At 42.8% G+C, this 23,897-nt stretch overlaps 1 protein-coding gene across 2 annotated transcripts in view; it reads right to left on the reverse strand.

Annotated features, from left to right (window-relative positions):
• Positions 1 to 2,468: 2,468 nt before the first annotated feature.
• FAM149A (family with sequence similarity 149 member A) overlaps positions 2,469 to 23,897 on the reverse strand; it is a 55,770-nt gene continuing 34,341 nt past the window's right edge. The window contains exons 8-14 of one of the 2 annotated variants that reach the window (XM_058193891.1): positions 23,105 to 23,253; positions 21,923 to 22,020; positions 20,855 to 21,079; positions 20,042 to 20,162; positions 9,553 to 9,681; positions 7,934 to 8,012; positions 2,469 to 3,153 (exon numbers count right to left, since the gene is read on the reverse strand). In XM_058193891.1, the coding sequence (XP_058049874.1) occupies positions 3,083 to 3,153; positions 7,934 to 8,012; positions 9,553 to 9,681; positions 20,042 to 20,162; positions 20,855 to 21,079; positions 21,923 to 22,020; positions 23,105 to 23,253 (872 nt within the window). In that variant the 3' untranslated portion in view covers positions 2,469 to 3,082. The remainder of the gene's footprint in view (positions 3,154 to 7,933; positions 8,013 to 9,552; positions 9,682 to 20,041; positions 20,163 to 20,854; positions 21,080 to 21,922; positions 22,021 to 23,104; positions 23,254 to 23,897) is intronic. The other variant, XM_058193892.1, reaches the window with a different exon arrangement.

A 23,897-nucleotide genomic window follows, 5' to 3' on the forward strand; every position in this document is an offset into this window, starting at 1 on the left:
TATTAATAGTTGTACGCATTCATCAGGTGATACCACTTAACATTTTTAAAAATCTTTATTTCAACATATAAATTATACATATATATTTGGAAAGGGTGAATTGGGTAAGTTCTGATAAAAATACAAATTTAAAGTTCAGAAAGTAATTTCTAAACTTTAACATGCTATATACATTTTCAAAGATTCACTGGATTTGAAGCATATTATAAATTGGACTGCTGAAAGAGTAGACAAAAATATTTGATTTACATTTGACATTAACAATTTTAGAAAACAAAAACCTGAAAATTCAGTAACAGGTCCAGTTCGTGATGATGTACCTAAGATATTAATCTGCATGAATAAACTCATCTGCATTATTTTATAGATCTTGACATTAATAATTGGCAATAAGTGAAATTTCTCTCTAAATTATCTTTCAATAGCCACAAGCTGAATACCAAAAGACGATTAGGGATTATATTTTAATCCCTAATATATATTATATTTTAAAAATGGCAAACCACCTACAATAGTATGTTGCTTGAAAACATTTTATATAACAAATAGGCCAAAAATTATAGCAAGGGCAGAAACAAGAAGCAGGGGAATTTAAATTCTAATTTTGACATAGAGATTTTTGCTTCCATATAGTACAACAAAATCTTTCTTAACTAAAAACACTGTTCAGGAAAGAATATTGATTCCTTCTGCACTCTTTTAATACTTAACTGATTAATAGAGTTAACATACTAATTAAGTAGCAAGACAAGATGGCTGATACAATGATTAGTGTGGTGGTTAAAGTTAGCATGTGTTCCACCTAGGTAATCTCGAAAGAATCTGGGACAAATTGGGCACTCCCAACTTGTAATGATTATCGGGGCTCTTCACCTTATGAAACTCTCCAAATCAAATCTTGGAATTGCACTGCAGTTGCTAAACGCAGCTACACAATTCAAAGCGTTAACGATTGGCTGGCTGGTGCTATGTGGGTGTAAAAGGGCTGAAGCACTTTCAAATTTCCTTTCAAATCCAAAGCTCGCAATATCAATCATCATAATCATAATTATTATCATTGAAAAAATCACAAAATAGATATGATTACAAAGGTGTCAATCTGCTCATCTAATGATATACACCATGGAATTATAGTAACATTGAGTTCAGTTTTTATTCTGGTTGATGTATGCTTTCAGCATGTGTATACAGTATGCATAACCTTTAAGTGCATTTTTGTTTGTTTGTTAGATTTGTTTGTTGCCCAGCTTGTTTCCAAGGAACTCTGGGCGGCTTACAGCATTAAAAGCATTGAATATCTCTAAAACAATAAAAATGGAATTTCAATCAAAGATATAAAAGTATAGTTAAAAGATGGAAAGGGGAGAACAGGATGCACAGGGGGGAGGTGGGTGTTGTGACCCAGTCCCAAGTAGGTAGTAGAAAACTCAGTCAGTGAAAAAACAAACAAACTTTATTCAAACAGCTGAGAATTACTTCATTCCCAGCGTAGTTCAACTAAATTAAAGCAAATTCCTCCCAACCCAAATTCTTCAGTCCTATCGCAAACCTTGGTCCAATTAGGCAAACTGCCAAAGGCCTTTCTTGGCAAACGTTCAGAAATCACAGATACAAAAATAAATGCAAGACGTAGACAAAGACGACAACGAAGCTACCAATGTTGTTTTCCGGCAAAGCCCAAACGCCATTGCTGGTCTGTTTTAAGCCTTATGGGAGGGGCCAATCATCTCTTGGCCCTACTCCTGAGTTGTCCTCTTTGCTTGAGCTGCTCTTGCCTTCTGGCAGCTCTTCTCATGCATGCATTAGGAACAGGCTCCTCCTGTTCCTTTGCCTCACTACTATCAGTCTGGAGGCACTGGAGTCTGTACCTCACTCCCCGATGGCCCTGGCCTCACCTCAGCCTCATCGCTGTCCGACTCCATTGCCAGCTCCGCAGGCTGCTGGTGGACTACAACAGTGGGGTTACCTCTTAATTCATCAACCATCTCCATTGTGATGCTGCCCCATTGGGATCCCAAGCTCTCCACCAGAACCAGATCTTTAGGCTCTTGCAGAAGATCCAAAGGGTGGGAGCCAATTGAACGTCAGGGGCAGGAGGCACGGCAGAGAAGACCCTTCTCGTGGACCCCAACAGCCAAAATTCCTTGACTGAGGGGCCCCGCAACATGCATGCTCTGCCAGTATGGGTGATGGGCCAATCCCAATAGGGTGAGACAGTTTTTCAAATAACCGGGACCATTGTTATGCAGGGATTTAAAGGTAATAACTCACACCTTGAATTGCATCTGAAAGCAAACCAGCAGCCACTGTAGTTCATGGAGCAGTGGTAAAATATGGGCCACCCTAGGGGCCCCAAGAACTGCCTGTGCTGCCGCATTCTGCACAAGTTGAAGCTTCCGAATGTTCTTCAAGCATACCTCAAGTAAAGGACATTGAGTAGTCCAAACATTGAAATGCCTTTCAAAATTTCTCTAATCTGTGAGTCTAAAAAATATATTTAAAAGACCCACAAGCATGTTTCAGGGGCTTTTGGAATAAGGACGCTATACAACTGCAAAGACTTTTTCTGCAGGAAACAAACTAAATTCTAGGTAAGAATTGTTTGCATTAGGGCAATATTTTGTGGTGAGGATCATGTTTTATTTTATTCTTTGTTTTTAAACAAGGGTGATGTTTTATATCAGAAGACTTTAAGAAACACATTGCAGAGGAACACAGAAATGTTAAACTCTTTCAGGGAAGAAAAGTTGAAGACATTTAAAATGTAGAAGAAAGCAAAAACCACGACCAATTACTATTTTCAAAGGTCTTCTGAGAGTCATAAAATGAAGCCTGGGACCTATATATAATTTGGCTTTGTGAATTGGGTCCACCTGAGAAAATAGGAACATGAAGGCCTCTTTCTTATTCACTTTAGTAGAAATTTATACTCTTAGAAACCAAATGGCACTCCACATTCAGGCAATATGCACAGATACTGAACACTCAGAGACAACATTTCAGTATTCCTAAGGATTGCTGCATTATTGAGGATTTTAACTGTGCCAATAATATTTTCTTCTCTTCTTGCTCCTAGATGTCATTAAGCAACTTGAAATCTTTTTCTAGAGAGAGATGGATTTTTCTGGAATGACCTGGCATGGAACTGTGAACCTGTAAGAAAAAAAAAATCAGCAATAGAGACTTAAGTAGATACAGTCCACTGCAACCAGAAGTTATAACCCTGATTATTTTTCAGAAGCTTCCTTTCTATTGTTAGTTCTGTGCTGTAGAGGTGGCTAATTTAAACCAGGAAAGACACCCAGGTTCTGTAACTGTGTGCCCTTCATTCTGTCACCAAGAAATGTATCACAGGTGGTACTTGTTTACCGATCACTCATTCAATGAATCTTCCACTACATTAAACAAGAAGTATTTATGATTGGTCCTCATGGACATAGCTTCCCCAGCAACGCCACAGTTATGATTGTGATTCAGGTAATTTGCAACCACATTACATTTACAACAGTTACAGCATTTTGCAGTCACCTAATCACAATTAGCAACTTTTCCTGCCAGCTTCCTCTAAGCAAAATCAATGGGAAAGTCCACAAGGAAAATTGCCAGTCATTTCCCCCACCTTCCTGCACACTGGATTGTGCACTCAAATCCAACTTGAGGCGGGCCTCCAAGGGCTTCCCTATCCCCTACAAACCTCCACATTCCTTACCCGTGAATCCTACCACTTCCCACTTAAAGGCCTGCACATTTGGGGATACAGTGACAATAGGATTGTCATTCCTAAACCATGCAGTCACATGACCCCAATCCCAGCTGCTGCTGTAATCCAGTACTCCCTTTACAGTTTTCTGCTGCTTTTGCCCTACTTTCTCTGTTTTTATTCCTGGGGAGAGGAAGCAGTATTTTGCCTGCTAACACAGCTTCTTATAGGTCAGTGATGGGGAACCTTTTCGGCACCGAGTGCCCAAACCAGAACGTGCATGCGTGCGTTTGCACACACTTGCTGGAGCACCAGAACCCCAAAGACCAGCTGGGGGTGTGCATGCGCGCACCAGAAACCAGAAGAGCAGCTGGCGACAGCATGCGTGCCCACAGAGCTTTGCGTGCCACCTCTGGCATGCGTGCCATAGGTTCGCCATCATGGTTATAGGTGTTGCTGGCTTCATTGCAGTGCCAGCTGAGGACAATTTCTCATTACTGATTCCTCCTTTGGTCCTTCTCTATCTCCTATCTAGATGTATAGATATCAGGTATGGAAATGTCAATGGGAAAGCCCACAGGGATTTGCTTTGCAGGTTGAAGCAGATCGGATTGAGCTATGTTATTATGTTTAGCATTAGCACCATCAAAGTCTCTCTGTTGTTAAATAAATAAATATAGAAATAGCTAGACCAAATAAACAGAAGAGAAATGTGCACATGATCATATGTAAATATTTACTTCATTACTGAAAAAACAACGGCATCTTTATGCCTTCTCATCTTTCAACACAACATAAGATGAGCCTACGGGAGTTTTGCAATTTTTATTTATTTATTTATTTATTTATTTATTCAAATTTGTATACCGCCCTATCTCCCGAAGGACTCAGGGCGGTTCACAGGCACATAAAACATTTATATACAATTAAAATAACTATTAAAAAACTTATTCTAATGCCAAATATTAAAAATATAAATATAAATCTTAAAACCAAATTTAAACCCCTGTAAATTTAAAAATCTATAAATTTAAAATCTAAAATCTAAATTTAAAATCTAAGCCAGTCCTGCACAAATGAATAAATGCGTCTTGAGCTCGCGACGGAAGGTTCGGAGGTCCGGAAGTTGACGGAGTCCTGGGGGGAGTTCGTTCCAGAGGGTGGGAGCCCCCACAGAGAAGGCCCTTCCCCTGGGCGTCGCCAGACGACACTGTCTAGCTGACGGCACCCTGAGGAGTCCCTCTCTGTGAGAGCGCACAGGTCGGTGAGAGGTATTCGGTAGCAGTAGGCGGTCCCGTAGATAACCCGGCCCTATGCCATGGAGCGCTTTAAAGGTAGTTACCAACACCTTGAAGCGCACCCGGAAGGCCACAGGTAGCCAGTGCAGTCTGCGCAGGATAGGTGTCATACGGGAGCCACGAGGGGCTCCCTCTATAACCCGCGCAGCCGCATGCTGAACTAACTGCAGCCTCCGGATGCCCTTCAAGGGGAGCCCCATGTAGAGAGCATTGCAGTAATCCAGGCGAGACGTCACAATTCACTTATTCTTTTATTTGGAAAATTGTTTTCACTTCATATGCATCTCACTTATAGGGAAGAATATATTTGGACTAGAAGGTATTCTGACATGGTACTAGTTATATTGCACAGATGGTCAGCTAAGTTTAAAAATCTTTAAAATAGTAATAATTAGTTTGGGTGCAGAAAGAGAAGGAAAAACTTTGCTTATTGTTGCTTTTCTTAACATATAATCCCTAGCCTAGAAGAATGATATTTTGGTTCAAGAGTTGTAGTATACAGAAAAACAGTCTGCCTAGCCTCAGCAACCTACTTCAAGAAAACCAACAGTTTTTCCAGAATGCACATAGCACACCAGTTCCTCTGGGTAGATGAAGTGGTTCTGCAAATACTTTAACTAATAGGGTTAAATAGGTTAAATCCAATACCAAACCTCAGCTGGAAGCATATTAGCAACCAAGACAGTATCTGTATCACAGATCTAGTGTGTTCCTGGCACACAGATAATATGTAATAATAAGTTATTTAATTGCTGCATTTTACAATTTTTACAATAATTATTGCTGCAATTGTACCTTCAAATGGCCTTTAAAAGTAGCTTCACATTGAGCATATTGTGGGTATTAAATCAGGATAGGCGCTATAGCAATAGCGCTTAGACTTATATACCACTCCATAGTGCTTTACAGCACTCTGAGCTGTTTACAAATGTTAGCATACTGCCCCATCAATCTGGGTCCTCATTTTACAAACCTCAGAAGGATGGAAAGCTGAGTCAACCTTGAGCCGGTCAGAATCGAACTACTGGCTGTGGGTAAAGTTAACCTCCATTCAAACCACTTCAGTAAATATGTTTTCTGCTATAATCTTAATGGATATTGAGATGATAAATTGATTAGCTGTTGATCATTACACCATATTCCTCAAACATGTATCCTTCAAAGAAATCCATTATTGTCAGCTTTTCAAAGTAGGAGTTGGCATGAATGGAATGTACTTCAATGAGGTTTCAGTATTGCAACAGACACTTGAAAACCTATCAACTTTCTTCTCTGTTTCTCATATCACAATCAAGCAAATTGTTTTTGAATTGATTTTTCATTTTTTCTACTTTCCCAGCTCTCAGATATCTGTTTTGTAACTGTTCGGCATTCTTTTTCCCCTTCTCTGAGTCAAACCCCTATTTCATTACAATCATCAAAATATTTCCTTGACTTAGAACTCTCAAGTGCAACATTTCTGGCTAAATTTATCAAGGAAGTAGTATCCCTGTAATTACCAACACATCTGAAAAAGGCTGACCATTTCACTCAGGCTTTTGGCCAGCATATGAAACCAGGATTGCTTTGACCAGTTTAGAAGATGATCTACACAAGAACTGAATGTGAATTACAGAAACATTGTTTTACTGGACTGTCTAGCAGGGCTGAGTCTTTCGGCCCTATTCTATCTACTGTATTTACTGTCAGAGGATTGTGATGGGAGATGACTTTTGATATTGAAGTGCTTGGTCTTCTGTGTTCTCTTCCTGCTGTTCAATATCTACCTGAAATCATTGATAGATGTTATATGGATGCCTTAAGAATGCAAATGGAAGGTAGTTCAGTTACTCTCAGATGTTTAACTCCAAGGAAACAACCAATTCTTAGCCGATTGTTAAGTTCAATAATGCTGGACAAAGTAAACAAGCTGTAATTAAGTCCAAGGGCGTCAACAATTCTTCATTACCTTAGCTCTTGGATTAATTTCAGCTTGTTGTGGGTGGGATTGTACTTCCTTCCTCTCAAAAAGCAGATTTCTAGGAGTTCGCTTTGACTCCGTGCTCTCTCCAGACAGACATTCCCAACACCAGTGGTGGCTTTATAATTACATCTAGTGTGCCAACTGCAACTGAGCCAGATAGGTGCCCACAGTAATTTTCTGTATCTTAGTTACATTCAATTTATCTAAAGCAATGTGTTCAATTCACGACTATTATTGAAATGCATCCAAAAACTTCAGGTGCTGCCAGTCAGGTGGATAAGCAGTGAATAATACCAGAAGACCATGTTGAAAGATTTGCATGGTTGAGCACCATTTTTTCCAACTTAATAGTCTTGGCTTTGGTCTTTGGCCTTAATGAATTTTGAATTTAGCTTTCTAAGGGACCATCTATTTCAATAGGAACCTATCCTAAGGTCAGCAGGAGAGGCTTCTTAAACTTGCCTTTGCTTTCTAAGGTCTCTTTGCTGGGCATATAGGAAAGGGCTCCTTCCTGTATTGGCTCTAAATGAGCTCTTTCTCTTCCTCAGGAGTTGTTCTCACTCTTTCAACTTTTAGAAAAAGAGTCCACATCTTCCTTTTCAGACCTATCTTTGCAATCTGAACTCTCTTATTTTTTTACAATCTTAATCAAATATTAAATATTTCTTTAGTTGTATTTTACTTTTTTAAAGAAAGTGCCTTCTGGGTACAATGGTTGGATACTAAGAAAAAGAAGGTCAAAACCAAGCTTGAAAAGAAAATGCAGAAATTGATTTGCTATTTCAACTTTTTAATATTTAAGTCATGTAGTCTTTATCATTTGAATTTAACTTAAAGGTGGAATAAAAAATATTCCTTAATTTACCCTACAAATGCCAGCATGTAAAATATAATAATTTTGAAATCATTCCTATAATCCTAAATAGTCTTATAGTCACTTTTGAAAATTATACTTAATGAAACAGGCCTTACCTGTTACTATGCCTTGGCCTGTCCACAACTGATTAGCAAGATCCATAGAAGTTAGTGACCTTTTCTGAGGTGTATCTGACTGAAAAAGATATACGGTGCTTTAAATTAGTAATATGCTTTGCTTCTTTTGATAATTAGATATTAGATTAGAAGCAAGGAGATCCAAGGCGTAGTCCTCCCTTAGTCACCGAACCCATCATTCACTCACAGGTCTAGTTAGGATCTGGGTCTGTGATAAGTCAACTGATAAACAAACCCCTTGTTTCATCATGCTTTGATAACTTCATTGTAAGAACAAGACTTGGTGTTGTAACTCTGGCTCCCGAGCCTGTCCTCATGGAGGAGGATGACTCTGAGAGTGAGGGGGAGGAGCCGACAAGGCCTCCCTCTCCAGGTCCCTCCTTTCTGGCAACGCCTCAGATGCCAGCTGAAGGCCAGGAAGGCAGCGTGTCGGAGCCCCCACTGACAGAGGGTGAAGAGGATCAATCCTGGATTGATCCCGGGCAACGTCGGAAGGAGAAGCGTGTGCAGCAAAGGAAGAGTTGTGGCAGGCTCAGAGAGTGCTGAGTCATTGAGCCACACCCCACAGGGGATAAAAGCGGGAAGAATTGCTCTATAGCCCCTGTGATGGACAAAAACTACAAAGCATGAACTTTGGATCGGTTGTTTTTGAGTTAAGGCCTGGACTGTGTGAAGAATTATTCTGTGAATTCTTGGCTGCCCCGGCAACGGCCTACGACAAGTGGACTCCCATCTCTGACAGAGATAAGGAACTTGGCAGGCATTTGAACTGTAGCTGCCAAGTCTTTTATCCACAAAGGAAATTCAGGTCGGTTGTAGAATAAATGACTGTTAGACGCTCGCTCCTGCGTTCTTCTATGTGAGGTGGGGAGGGGGATAGAACACTTGGGAAGCTCTGGTCACAGTCATTCATGTCCTGGTATGGATTATTATAGCATATATTACGGTACTTAGGACTGTCCTTGAAGAGTGTCCAGAAGCTTCAGAAGGTGCCGAAAGTAGTGGCAGGGCAGTTACATATGTGTGCCCCAGAACAGCACACATTATACTATTGCTTTGCAAGCTTCACTGCCACTGAATACAATTATGCTTTATCATAAACCATGATCAACTTCAAGTCATGGTTATTGATAAACAGCCTAGCTTATTAATATACTTTGTGAACTGTTTATAAACTGCAATCACTGGTTAATACACAATGACAAATTAAAATTAGGAGACAATTAAATAAGTAACTAGCAAGTTCCAGACATATCTGTGAGAACAGATAGGAGATGAAATACACATTTGTTATCTCCACATGCAACTTCGGTTGTTTGGTTGGTTGGTTGGTTTGTGGAGGGGGCAATCGTTGTGCCTTCAAGTCAGTGTTGACTCCTAGTAATTGCCTAGACAAGTCCCTGCAATTTTCTTGGTAGGGTTTTAGAAGCAATTTGCTGTTGTCTGCTTCCTGGTCTAAGAGAGAATGACTGGTCCAAGGTCATGAAGCTGGCTTCATGCCTAAAATTAACCTAGAACTCACAGTCTCCCAGTTTCCATCCTGATGCCTTAACTGCCAAACTGATTTTCATGCCATGTTTACAAACTTTAAAACCTACCCGGAATGTATGAGTTGTGTTGGGCCTTGAAAACTGATCTATTAAGACAGTTCGCTCTCTGTGAGGTCGTCGTTCCAGACCATGAGGTACTGCACTGGATATTCTGCTGTGAAAATGTTTTCCTCTATGCTGAAAATGGAAATACGAAAGAAGCAACCAGTTACTGGGAAGAAAAATTAGCAGTTGAAGTAAATACAATTATTGTTCCCGGGCTGTGACATTATGTAACATCAGTACATCTCTTTCCTTGAAAGCTTAAGGAATAATATGTCTATACAGGTAGTTTTTGACATGACCACTATTGGGAGCAGATTTGCATTGCTAAGCAAGGTGATTCTTAAATGAGTTATTTTGATTTTACTTTTTCTGTGACAGTTGTTAAGTGAATCATGCAGTTGTTAAGCAAACCAGCTTCTCCCATTGTTGGAAGCCAGCTGGAAAGGTCACAAATGATAATCACATGACCCCAGGACACTGCAACACATTGCCAAGCATCTGAATTTGATCATGGGGATGCTGCTACAATTGTAAATCTGAGGATCAGTTGTTATTTTTTCAGTGCAGTTGTAATTTTGCTTGGTCGCTAAATGAATGATTGTGTTGTGACCCAGGTTCCTGGACCCGGACTCCTGGACTCGGATGATTCAGAAAGTGAGGGAGAAGACCTGGCAAGCCCTGCTTCTCTTGAGCCCTTTCCCTCCCTGGCACCCACTCAAAGGAGGAGGAGGGGCCGGCAAGACCTGATTCCCTGGAGCCTTCTTCTGATTTGGCAACGCCCCAAGAACAGTTTTGGAGTGATGCAAGGCTGCGCAGGCGTGACCGGCGTGCGCAACAGAAGCAGCGTTGGGATAAAGCCAAGTCATAATTGTCATGCAGTGACATCTGCAGAGACTATAAATTCCTGGTTTTTTGTCTTGGACAAAGCAATGAATTGGCGCGGGCAAACTGTATCAATGGAGGGAAGAATATATTCGTGAGTAATTCTGGCCTTATCTATAATTTCCTCGTTATCTCCAGAAACTTGGCAGGCCTGTGGGTAGACGTGGCCAGGACATATATCTATGTAAATAAAAGGAGAAAAGAAGGCCTCTGACTAACTCTTTGCTGGGAGCATTGGGGGAAGGGAAACAGAACATTTTGTCCAAGACCCCGACTAAAACATCTTCCACCAAAGATGGACCAGCAGCAGGTACAGTAGCAGTTACAGCAGCTACAAGCGGCTAATCAACAGCTCCAGCAGCAAGTGGCTCACTTGGCAGGCCAACTTGCTGCCGGGAATGTGCCTGCAGCCCCCCCCCCCCGGTCCTCCCACTCCTCCTCCTCGTCGCAAGTGCCCGATAACCGTGCCGGATAAGTTTTCTGGGCAGCCTGAGATGTTCCCGACCTTCTTGGGACAGTGCCAGCTCTACATGGCTATGAGGCCCAGAGGATTTCCCAGACGACCGGGCTAAGGTGGCCTTCGTGATTAACCTTCTTTCCGGCTTGGCTGCTCGATGGGCCACGCCCCTCTTGCTCCAGGACAGCCCCCTGCTGGCGGACCAACAGCGTTTTTGGCAGCACCTGCGCACCATGTACGAGGACCCCGTTCGAATGCTGATGGCAACCAGGCGCCTTAAGGAACTCCGTCAAGGGAATCGCCCCCTGCAGGAGTACATCGCCGAATTTCATCTTTTGTGCCAGGACTCTGACTGGAATGATGCAGCGCTGGTGGACGCGTTCCAGGAGGGACTCTCAGAGGAATTGCAAGACGAGCTGGCCCGGGTGGAGGCGCCGCGGACCCTCGACAACTTGGTGCCCCTTTGTCTCCGCCTCGATGCCCGTCTGCAACGGCGACCGTCCCGTCGCACCCACCGGGACCTGCCGTTGACATCTGCACCCCCACTTCCTGCACCACCAGCACCCCGGGTCGCCCCACGTTTTGTAACCGCTGCGGAAGAGCCCATGGAGTTGGGAGCGGCCAGACCTCGCCTGACAGCCCAGGAGCGGAACCGGAGGCGCCAAGGGGGATTGTGCCTGTACTGTGGGGAGCCCGGCCACTTCGCCGCTTCTTGCCCCAGAAAGCGAAGTGGGGCACGCACGCCGGTCCCCGAATCACAGCGTGACCAATCGGGAAACGGAGCAGGCCCGACCTCGGGGAAACCCTAGGTCGGGCACGTACTAAGCCCCCACTGGACGTTGCGGAAGTAGACTCTGGGGCCCCTCGGCATCTGATTCTGGACACACAGATATGGTTGGGGGACCAGTCGGACGGGCTCCAGGCGCATGCGCTGGTGGACTCAGGGGCCACAACAAACTTTATGGACCAGGCCTTTGTGACCCAGTTTGCTGTCCCCGTGGTTCCGGTGGACCCTCCGATGCAGGTAGAGACAATTGATGGATGAGAACTGGTGTCCGGCCCCATTAAATTTACCACCCAGCCTTTGCGCCTGGCTATTGGGGACCATGAGGAGGCGATCCAGTTTTATGTCACGGCGGACCTTCATTTTCCCTTGGTCCTTGGGTTGGCCTGGCTTCGGACCCACGATCCTCAGGTGGCCTGGTCGCGGAACACCATCTCTTTCCCGAGTCTGCAGTGCGTCGATCACATCCGCCACACCTGTGCCGGCCAGAACGTCCCCACCACTGCCATCACCTTGCCTCCTGAGCTGACGGACTTCGCCGACGTGTTCAGCGAGAAGGAGGCGGACCGACTACCCTCGCATCGGCCCTACGATTGCCCATGGACCTTCTGCCCAATGCACCACTGCCTGTGGGACGCCTGTATTCCATGTCGGAGCCCGAGTTGGCCGCCCTCAGGGACTTCCTGGACAAAAATCTGACCCGAGGGTTCATCCGGCCTTCAAAGTCCCCTCTCTCGGCCCCGGTCCTCTTCGTGAAGAAGAAGACAGGGGACTTGTGCCTGTGCTGTGATTACCGCCGGCTAAACGCCATTACGGTGCGGAATGGCTACCCCCTGCCGCTCATCCCGGAGCTGCTGGAGAGGTTGCGGGAGGCCACGATCTTCACCAACCTCGATCTCCGGGGGGCCTACAACCTGGTGCGGATGCGAGAAGGAGACGAATGGAAGACGGCATTCGGCACCCGATACGGACACTACGAATACACTGTCGTGCCATTTGGGTTGACCAACGCTCCCGCCGTTTTCCAGCACTTCATGAACGACGTGTTCCGAGACATGTTGGATCGGTTCGTGATTATCTACCTGAACAACATCCTGATTTACTCCCGGTCCAGGGAAAGCCACCTTCGACATGTCGGTCTGGTTCTGCAACGCTTGCGGGAGCAACAACTCAATGCGAAGCTGGAGAAATGCGTCTTCTTCCGGACTTGCATAGAATTCCTCGGGCATATCATCTCGCCCGAGGGCATAGCCATGGACCCATGCAAAGTAGAAGCTTTGTGTAGCTGGGAAGCCCCTTGTCGGGTGAAGGATGTTCAGCGCCTGCTGGGCTTCGCCAACTACTACCGGACCTTCATCCCGGGCTTTGCCACACTGACGGCTCCACTTACCCAGCTCCTCAGGAAGAAGGTTGCGTTCCGGTGGGGTCCCCCGCAGCAAGAATCATTCACCGCCCTCAAGAAAGCCTTCGTCACGGAACCCGTCCTGAGGCATCCCGACCCGCTCCGGCCTTTTGTGGTGGAAACGGACGCGTCCAATGTGGCTCTGGGAGCGGTGCTGCTACAGGCTCTGACGAATGGCGGCACACTTTTTCCCTGCGCTTACTACTCCCGGAAACTCAATCCTTCCGAGCGCAACTACACCATCTGGGGAAAAGAGTTGCTGGCTATCAAGGCTGCATTCGAGGCTTGGCGACACCATCTGGAGGGGGCCCAACATCAGGTGGAGCTCCGAACGGACCATCGGAATCTCGAGCACCTCACCACAGCTCAGAAGTTGAACCAGCGGCAGATCCGGTGGTCGTTGTTTTTTGCCCGGTTCAACATCTGCGTGACCTACATTCCCAGCGGTCACAACCGGAGGGCGGATGCCCTGTCCCGCAAGCCAGAGTACCTCCGCGCCAAAGACCCCCTTCCTCCACGGACAGTGCTGCCGGCAGAAGCCTTGGCCGCAGCACGGGAAGCAGTGGACTTGCGGGCCCAGGTGCGAGAGGCGCAGTGCCAGGACGCCTGGTCGCAGCAAAGGAGAACGGAGGTGGGCCCCACGTCTCCTTGGACCTTGGAGGAGGACTTACTCAAGTTTCGGGGGCGATTATATGTGCCCACAGGACCACTCCGAGCCCTCGTCATGACCCAGTGCCACGACAACCCTGCAGCAGGACATTTTGGGTTCTTCAAGACCCTCCACCTGGTGACACGGACCTTTTGGTGGCCCCGAGTGCGGCATGATGTACATGCCTACGTGACATCCTGCGTACCGTGCCGGCAAGCCAAGGCCGCCACGGGGGCCCCTCCCGGGCTCCTCCAGCCCTTGCCAACACCCGACAGACCCTGGGGGGCGATCTCCATGGACTTCCTGATGGACCTGCCGCCGTCCTCTGGGTTCACCACGGTGCTGGTGGTGGTGGACATGCTCACCAAGATGGCACACTTCATCCCATGCCGCGGACTGCCCACAGCCGCAAAAATGGCCCGTCTCTTTCTGCAGCACATCTTCCGCCTCCATGGTCTACCGGACAGGGTGGTTTCGGACCGCGGAGTTCAGTTCACAGCTCGCTTCTGGAAGAGCCTGATGGCCGCGTTGGAGGTGCAGGTGTGTCTGTCGTCATCGCACCATCCGGAGACCGACGGGGGTACAGAGAAGGTCATCGGTATCCTGGAACAGTATCTCCGTTGCTTCATCAACCAGCAACAGGACAACTGGGCCGATTACCTGTCCCTGGCGGAGTTTGCTTTTAACAACTCTCAGCACACCTCTACTCAGATGACCCTGTTCTTTGCCAATGTGGGGTACCATCCGCGGCTCTTCCCTCTGGCACCACCGGATTCTCCTGTTCCCGAAATGCAGACCTTCCTGACAGAATTGCATGCGGTCCAACAGTTGGTACGTCAGCAGCTGGATCGGGCAAAGGAGGACTACAAACGATCCGCCAACCGTTCCCGACGGGCAACGCCCCCGCTGGCAGTTGGAGACCGGGTGTGGCTCTCCACCAAACACCTCCCGTCCGACCGACCGGTAAAGAAGTTGGACCACCGATTCATCGGCCCGTTCCCTGTCGAGGCAGTCATCAACCCGGTAGCCTACCGACTGACCCTGCCACGATCCATGCGGATCCACCCCGTCTTTCACCGGTCCCTTCTGGTTCCTGAGGCCACACCGAGTCCCCTTCGGTGCCCAACAGCACCCGTCACTGTCGCCGAGGACGGGTCGAAGGAATACGAAGTCCACAGCGTACGAGACTCCCGCTGGCTGAAGGGTCGTTTCCAATATTTGATCGCGTGGAAGGGATACGGGACTGATTTCTCCTGGGTAGATGCCTCCGACGTTCATGCCCCTGACCTGGTGCAGGCCTTCCATGAGCAGAACCCAGCCCGACCGCATCCCGATCGTCAGCCCCGGGGGAAGGGCCCTGCGGTGAGGGATAGTGTTGTGACCCAGGTTCCTGGACCCGGACTCCTGGACTCGGATGATTCAGAAAGTGAGGGAGAAGACCTGGCAAGCCCTGCTTCTCTTGAGCCCTTTCCCTCCCTGGCACCCACTCAAAGGGAGGAGGAGGGGCCGGCAAGACCTGATTCCCTGGAGCCTTCTTCTGATTTGGCAACGCCCCAAGAACAGTTTTGGAGTGATGCAAGGCTGCGCAGGCGTGACCGGTGTGCGCAGCAGAAGCAGCGTTGGGATAAAGCCAAGTCATAATTGTCATGCAGTGACATCTGCAGAGACTATAAATAGGAGGCGGGACTTCCTGGTTTTTTGTCTTGGACAAAGCAACGAATTGGCACGGGCAAACTGTATCAATGGAGGGAAGAATATATTCGTGAGTAATTCTGGCCTTATCTATAATTTCCTCGTTATCTCCAGAAACTTGGCAGGCCCGTGGGTAGACGTGGCCAGGACATATATCTATGTAAATAAAAGGAGAAAAGAAGGCCTCTGACTGACTCTTTGCTGGGAGTATTGGGGAAAGGGAAACAGAACAGATTGTTAGTTGAGGATCTCTAATATAACATTCTGATAGATTCTATATATGGTATCCCTTCCTGCAATACTACCCTGCACCAGGGTTCAAATAGTTCTGAAAGCTGATTGATAAGCAAAACTCCAAAGAGAGGTTTTGAACTTCATAGAATAAAGTCTGGCTATGTATAAATTCTAATGAAACTGGTTATATCCTGCTTCCTGGCAATCAATTAACTTTTTTCAATTGACTTTTTTATTGCCTCCTCACAAATAACTATATTTTTAACCAGCTTCCAAGCACCAAGGCAAGCAGTTCTAAAATTACCTACTTAGACTTTTTCAAAGGAGCTTCAGATGAAGATAACATGTTTTACCACAAACAGAAAAAACTTTAATTGCATAGTAATTTACTTAGTCTAAACTAAAGGTAGGTTTTTATTTTTCCTGGAATGTAGTTTTCTCTAATATCCAATTTTTTAAAGATTTGTTTTTTACCCTGATTTTTTTCATATATAAATCAAGGTGGCAAACATATCTAATATTTCTTCCTCCTCCCACTTACTACACAATAGCAAACCTATGAACTGAGTTGGGCTGAGAGTGACTGGTTCAAAATGATCCAAATGGTTTTCATGCCTAAGACGAATACAGTCTCCTGCTATAGACCAACACCTTAACAACTACATCAATTTAAATAATAGTTTTCTTATCTCCGTTATGAGCTTTAGTAGCCAAAATAGCTTTGGTTCTCATGAAAGTGGTTGTTTATATTATTAGTTCCAACATCTTAAAGTAAACATTACGATATTCCAAATTGGTCTGGACCCTTAATTTGTTTATAAATTTCTTGATTCAAAATCTTTAGCTTTTGTTTATTTCACATTCTTTAAGTTCTTAAACTTATGGTTAATTTTTCTTTTTTTCTGTTGGAAGAAATATCCATCTGGGTTCTAGAAGGGGGGTGGGTGCTAACTTCCTACAGTTCAGAAACAAAGATAGATTCACCAGGTGACTTTTCAAACTTGTCATTCCAAAGACTTATAATACTTTAAAATGTTTAAATAAGCAGTTTCCAAAGTGATTAGAAGTGTAATTAACATACTTAGTATCCTTTTAAAAAGTCTGCTGCAATTGTGAGTTTAATGATTTCTTTGTCTCCTGGCACTCAGACTCATTGGAAATTGCTGTCTTGTAGTCTCCTCATGAGGAGCAGCCATTGAAGCACATGTGAGTGATTTCCCATCATCTCTTTCACCAAAGAGTTTTTAAAGAACAGGTTTATTCACTGGTTTTTTAGTCTTTGCAGCACTCAGGAATGGAGATGTGTTTAGGCAAAGCATACTTACTATATATAGATCTATTTTATATACTTGAATGATTTATATAACAGACATAAGTTTTAGAATAGAATAGAATTTTTATTGGCCAAGTGTGATTGGACACACAAGGAATTTGTCTTGGTGCATATGCTCTCAATGTACATAAAAGAAAAGATACATTCATCAAGGTACAACATTTACAACACAAATGGTGGTCAATATATCAATATAAATCATAAGGATTGCCAGCAACCAAGTTACAGTCATACAGTCATAAGTGGAAAGAGATTGGTGATGGGAACGATGAGAAGATTAATAGTAGTGCAGATTTAGTAAATAGTTTGACAGTGTTGAAGGAATTATTTGTTTAGCAGAGTGATGGCCTTCAGGAAAAAACTGTTCTTGTGTCTAGTTGTTCTGGTGTGCAGTGCTCTATAGCGTCGTTTTGAGGGTAGGAGTTGAAACAGTTTATGTCCTGGATGTGAGGGATCTGTAAATATTTTCATGGCCCTCTTCTTGATTCGTGCAGTATACAGGTCCTCAATGGAAGGCAGGTTGGTAGCAATTATTTTTTCTGCAGTTCTAATTATCCTCTGAAGTCTGTGTCTTTCTTGTTGGGTTGCAGAACCAAACCAGACAGAGATGCAAATGACAGACTCAATAATTCCTCTGTAGAACTGAATCAGCAGCTCCTTGGGCAGTTTGAGCTTACTAAGTTGGCGCAGAAAGAACATTCTTTGTTGTCCTTTTTTGATGATGTTTTTGAAGTTAGCTGTCCATTTTAGATCTTGCGATATGATAGAACCTAGAAATTTAAAGGTTTCTACTGTTGATACTGTGTTGTCTAGTATTGTGAGAGGTGGAAGTATGGAAGGGTTTCTCCTAAAGTCTACCACCATTTCTACGGTTTTGAGCGTGTTCAGTTCCAGATTGTTTTGGTTGCACCACAAGGCTAGTCGTTCGACCTCTCGTCTATATGCAGATTCGTCATTGTCTAGAATGAGACCAATCACTGTTGTGTCATCTGCGAACTTCAGTAGCTTGACAGATGGGTCGTTGGAGATGCAGTCATTGATATACAGAGAGAAGTGGGGAGAGCACACAGCCTTGGGGGGCCCCTGTGCTAATTGTGCAGGTATTTGATGTGATCTTGCTTAGCTTCACCTGCTGCTTCCTGTTTGTTAGGAAGCTTGTGATCCACTTACAAATCTGTTCCGGTACCTGTAGCTGGTTTAGCTTAGTTAGAAGAGTGTCTGGAATGATGGTATTGAATGCTGAACTAAAGTCTACAAACAGGACCCTTGCATAGGTCTTTGGAGACTCAAGATGTTGTAGGATGTAGTGCAGAGCCATATTAACAGCATCATCTCATCAGATGATGCTGTTAATATGGCTCTGCACTACATCCTACAACATCTTGAGTCTCCAAAGACCTATGCAAGGGTCCTCTTTGTAGACTTTAGTTCAGCATTCAATAAGGGGTCTAATAGCATGCAAGGGGTCTAATAGCGGATCCGTGATGGTTTTCAAGTAGGAAAGCACTAGTCTTTCGAAGGTTTTCATGACTATAGATGTTAAAGCAACTGGTCTGTAGTCATTCAGTTCCTTGATGGTGGGCTTCTTCGGCACTGGGATGATGGTAGAGCGTTTGAAGCAAGAAGGAACATAGCACATCTTTAGCAATTTATTGAAAATATGGGTGAAGATGGGGGCCAATTGCTCAGCACAGACTTTTAAGCAAGAAGGAGTTATCTTGTCTGGGCCTGGAGCTTTTCCTGGCTTTTGTCTGTGAAATAGGTCCTGCACTTCCTTTTCTGAGATCACTAGGGGTTGTGAATCCAATGAAATGGGGTCAGTTGTAGGAGGTTTGGCTGTTGTTGGTGTGTCTGAGATGGGGGTTGTGGAGCTAGGTGGCTGTAGTTTCCTTTCAAACCTGCAGTAAAACTCATTCAGGTCATCTGCCAGTTGTTGATTACCTTCAGCCTGGGAAGGAGGTTTGCCATAGCCGGTGATATTTTTAAGAGTTTTCCACATGTTTGCTGGTTCATATGCTGAAAACTGATTCTTTAGCTTTTCAGAGTAGCTTCTTTTTGCTGCTCTGATCTCCCTTGTTAGTGCATTTTTGGCCTGATTGTACAGCATTTTATCACCTTTTCTGTAGGCTTCCTCTTTGGAATGTCGTAGCTGCTTAAGTTTAGGTGTGAACCAAGGTTTGTTGTTACTGTATATTCGCAAGTTCCTTGTAGGTACACATAGGTCTTCACAAGCTGACATATGATGTTACAGTATCTGTGAGTTCATCCAGGTCTGCAGAGGTATCTTCAAAAATATTCCAATCAGTGCAGTCAAAATATGCCTGTAGCTTTAATTTTGATTCCTCCGTCCAGGTCTTCACTGATTTAATTGTTGGTTTTGTGGTTTTAAGTCTTTGCCTGTAAGCAGGTACAAGGTGAATCATGCAATGACCAGTGTCCTACAGCTGCATGTGGTAAAGACCGATAAGCATCTTTTAGTGTTGTGTAGCAATGGTCTAGAGTATTCTTGCCTCTGGTGGGACAATCGACATGCTGAAAGTATTTTGGTAGCTCTTTCCTTAAGTTTGCCTTGTTTAGATCTCCCAAAACAATGGCCAGTGAATCAGGGTGTTTGGCTTCAGCCTCCATGATTTGGTCAGCTAGAGTTCATAATGCCTTGTTTACACAGGCTTGTGGTGGGACATAAACAGCAATTAGAAGAAATGAGGAAGATTCACGAGGCGAATAGTATGGTTTGCAGTTGATAATTAAAGACTCTAAAGTCTCTTCACATCAGTCCTATTAGGCACAGAGGAAAAGTGCAAAAGAGTAAGAGTACTCAAGGAAGTTTCATAGCTGAAAGAAACTATGAATGTGTGGGTGGCTGTATACCTTTTGGGATTATGCAAAGATTTGATTAAAAGTTTTACTGGCAACTTCATCCAATACCTGATCACACTGTATTTTAATTAAGTTGAGTTTTTCTTTATTTGATGTGCACACCCTAGATTCTATAGAGATAGAGAGATATGAAAACAAGTATTTAATCATTCATGGCACAAATAATGTAAATGTCTTACAAAGCTTAAGCGTAGTCCAGGGACTGAAAGGTATTGGTCAATGGTGTCTGAATTAATGGGTGGCAACTTGTTCCGAACAGCAGGTGTAAATGGAGATGGCAAACGATCTAAGGCAGTGCATCTGTAGGAAAGCAGCATAGACATAGGAATTAATTCTTATTTCAGCTCCCTAAACTGGTACAAGAATGCTTCTTAACCCAGTATGGTGAATAAATAACAGTTCTGTTGCATATATAGAAATATTAAGTCAATCTTAATATTCAGACAGTCCAATATAGTGACTTTCAAAAACTGCACTTCTGGAAATTCTGGATATTATAGTCCTACCACATCTGGAGGGGCTAAACTGGGAAGGCAGGATCTCTTTGAAGCACAAGACATCCACTTAAAATTACACAATCTTAATAATGCATATCTTCCTGCTTAAAAATCTGGATCTTATTACTTTAGGTCCTCATACCTGCTTAGTTCCTCATACAGGATTCTTTCATTACTCTTACTATTCTTCATATGTCTACTTTGTGCTACAAGTTAAAAAAAAAAAAGAGTTCTGCATGAACCAAATTCACTGCAGTATTAAAAATGAGTAAATTTTGCAGGCTCCGTTACATTATTTAGATTAATTTGTTTCTAAGATCACAATGAGTCTTATTTTCATAGCTTGAAGGATCACGTCTTTAGACTATGTAGTTCTCTTCTAAATGCAGTGTTTGTGTCACACAATCACCAGATTATTTCTCAGTGCTGTCAAAATTCTATCATCTGAACTCAACATGATCAATACAGTAGGAAAGAACAGAAATAAAATCGTACAATTTTGTTCCTCGCAGGACCTCATCACTGTAAACATTGGGAGTCTTTAAACGTAGTTGGTCTTGTGGTATTGATGGTAACCTACGATGGCCCACTGTTTTCTTAGAGGATCCAGGCAACATTCGAGGTAATGATGAAACATTGCTATCAGTCATTCGTCCCCCTCGATTCTTTGCTGAATTAATACTAGAACCCACACCTTGTGGCTTGTCTTCTTGTTCATGCCTAAAAAAGACAGTTTCAACCAAACATCAGTCCACTTATATAAAATTACAGTCTTCAGCAACCTGAAGCTGAATGGTAAGTGGATCAGCATTCCCCAATAAAGAATTGCATACATTTCAAGTCTGATGAATGATTCTGGCATCAGAGATAAGAACTCACAAGTGCCTTTCTCTGAGAGTAAAATGTAATAATAAATTGAGCAAAGAACAATATGTTACCATTTCATCATAACCAAAATAAAAAGTTTGTGTATCTAGAGACACAATCAGCCATGCATATTTTTAATCCTAAATTACTTTCTTCTACCTTCCCAAAATGTAAGTAAATTGTACAATAAAAAGCCTATTAACAGGATTTTGAAGTTTGATTTAGCTGTTGGTTTTATCTATAAACTATAAACTATGTTTCTGTATAGTATATAGATGTCAGGCTAAGCGGGTTGGGTAAACAGTGGTCTAGAAATTTATAAATTGTATGTCTGCTTTGCAAAAGGGGAGGACTTATTAACTTGGAAGTATATCAGTGTTCAGCTGGGGAGACAATTTATGTACATATGCATATGTCTGTTTTATTTTTCATTTTATGCATTCTTTTTTGTGTAGTCTTCTTTAGTTGGGTCTTGTTTTTGTATTTTTTCTTTTTGGGATGTTTAATATTTTGAATAAAAATAAAACTGATGATCTACTTCGATCAGGTATGTTATTCCTTTTATCATTTTATAAACCTGGTCTATAATCATAATAAACGTTAACTATCTAACTAAAATAAATAAGGCCAGAAATAATAGACAAATATAGCCTATACAAAAGTGTGATTTTATAAGGAGATCTTTATAAAACATACTTTTCAATGAAGCTTGAATGTCTCTGTTGTAGCGGTTTAGCTTGAATTGTCATGACACCATTTAAATTGCCATGTGAACTGCTGGGGAAACGGTGGGCCTAAAGAAAACAACAGAAACAAACACAGATATGTCATTCAATGTCAGAATCTAATTATTCCCTTAAATAGTCTTAATCTTATAAAGAAGGAAGAAGAGGAAACAAACCTCACCTCCCCAGAACCGAGCATGGGAATATTATTGTCCAGTTTATTTTTAGTCTTACTTCCCCCCCAAAATGTTAGAAGCAACCATCAGCCACTAGATAACTGCTGCCTTCTGCATTAAATTAACTATATACAGTGCAGCTTATTGAATTTTTTTAAATTCTAAAGAAAGCATGTAGGACCCTTTTCTAGATTGAGTCCACTGTATATAAAAATGGGAAATACAACACTTCTTTAGCTGCATCTTTCTTTGTAAAATCCCCATGCACTGTACATTGACTCAGGTGAATAAAACAGTTTCATGTAACAGTTAAGAAATATTCAAGACTTTGGGGACAATTTTGTTTAGTATGATCTTTATGATCTCTCCAGCATATGGCAGACATGTTTTTATTTATCTTTTAAATACGGTAATGTGAATCTTACTCTCTTGTTCTACAAAAACCCATTCGGCTTTGAGTTCTTACAGTTTTTAAAACTTATTTTAGTATTTATTACTTTCTGAGTAATAAATTATTACAGAACAAATGTAATAATTAAATAAATTAAAACATAATTATTGCATATGTTCTGTTGCATATTTACAAAATGGTGTCATGGAACAGGTATGAAATTAAATTCAAGTTATGAAATAAATAAATAAATATTTAACTTTTTATTTGTGTTAATCTCTCTTGCATGGCTTATTCATACACGCACATATTTTTAACCTTAGGCATGTTGATAAATTATCCTGGTTGAATATATTTTAATATTTTTCTTTCATTATAATATTGCGACCTACCATGTTGCTCAAAGGCCAAAAGACAAAGAAAAAGAAAAAATGACCAGAAAAATTGTCCCAGGCTTAAGCACCCAAGAACCATGGAAACAGAGGGAACAAAGTAAAAGAGAACATTCAACTAAATACATGAAAGATAGGTTGTTCATTCTTAGCATGACAATTTTTCATATTTTGACGAAAAGATATTATTTTACCTGGGATTGTCCAAAATGCAGACCAAAAGATCGAACCTCTGACCCTCTGGATGGAGGAACACTTGATGTATCTACCATAGCACGGGAGGGTAGAATCTGTGATAACTTATTTCCAGTAACTTTTGATTTCTCCGTATGCTTGAAATTTTCTAGATCATTATTACATAAAAATAGTAAATACACATACATAAATCTGACAATATCAGAACCCTCTTAGTTTGCTTCAACTTTGAAAGCAATGCATTATTAATTATTAGTAATAATTGTCACTTTCTCTACTCAGCTGCCAGGATGATACAATGATGCTTCCTAAGGTTGGTAGGTAGGTGGTTTTTCTGGGGGAACAGGCAGGAAACCGAAGCTATTCTGTCAACAGTAAGATTCTATGACTTTCATGGCTCAGGACTGGGAAGGTTGTTTTGTTTTTGTTTAGATAGAGAAGGTGTTATTGTATTTATTTATTTTATTTTAAACAATTATATAGTCATCCATTTAAAAACCAAATCTAGGTGGCTCCTAATCAAACATAAAAACCATAATAAAACTATAAAACTAAATACATGTAAACATTAAAATCAACTAAAATTTGGCATCACGTCATATATTCTCACTTGGGGGGGTGGAATCAGTTTGTTGGAAGGCCAGGAGAATCGAGGCTTACTCAACTTCAGGGGGGAAGAATGTTCTATAGAGTAGGGGCTGCCACCGAAAAGGAATATTTTGACTGCTTTGGAACAATTTACTTCCATCTAAACTGGCATTTTTATCTCAGTCTAGTAGATCCCTAGGGCAG

The sequence above is a fragment of the Ahaetulla prasina genome, chromosome 8 (assembly GCF_028640845.1).
Source record: "Ahaetulla prasina isolate Xishuangbanna chromosome 8, ASM2864084v1, whole genome shotgun sequence".
NCBI lineage: Eukaryota > Metazoa > Chordata > Lepidosauria > Squamata > Colubridae > Ahaetulla > Ahaetulla prasina.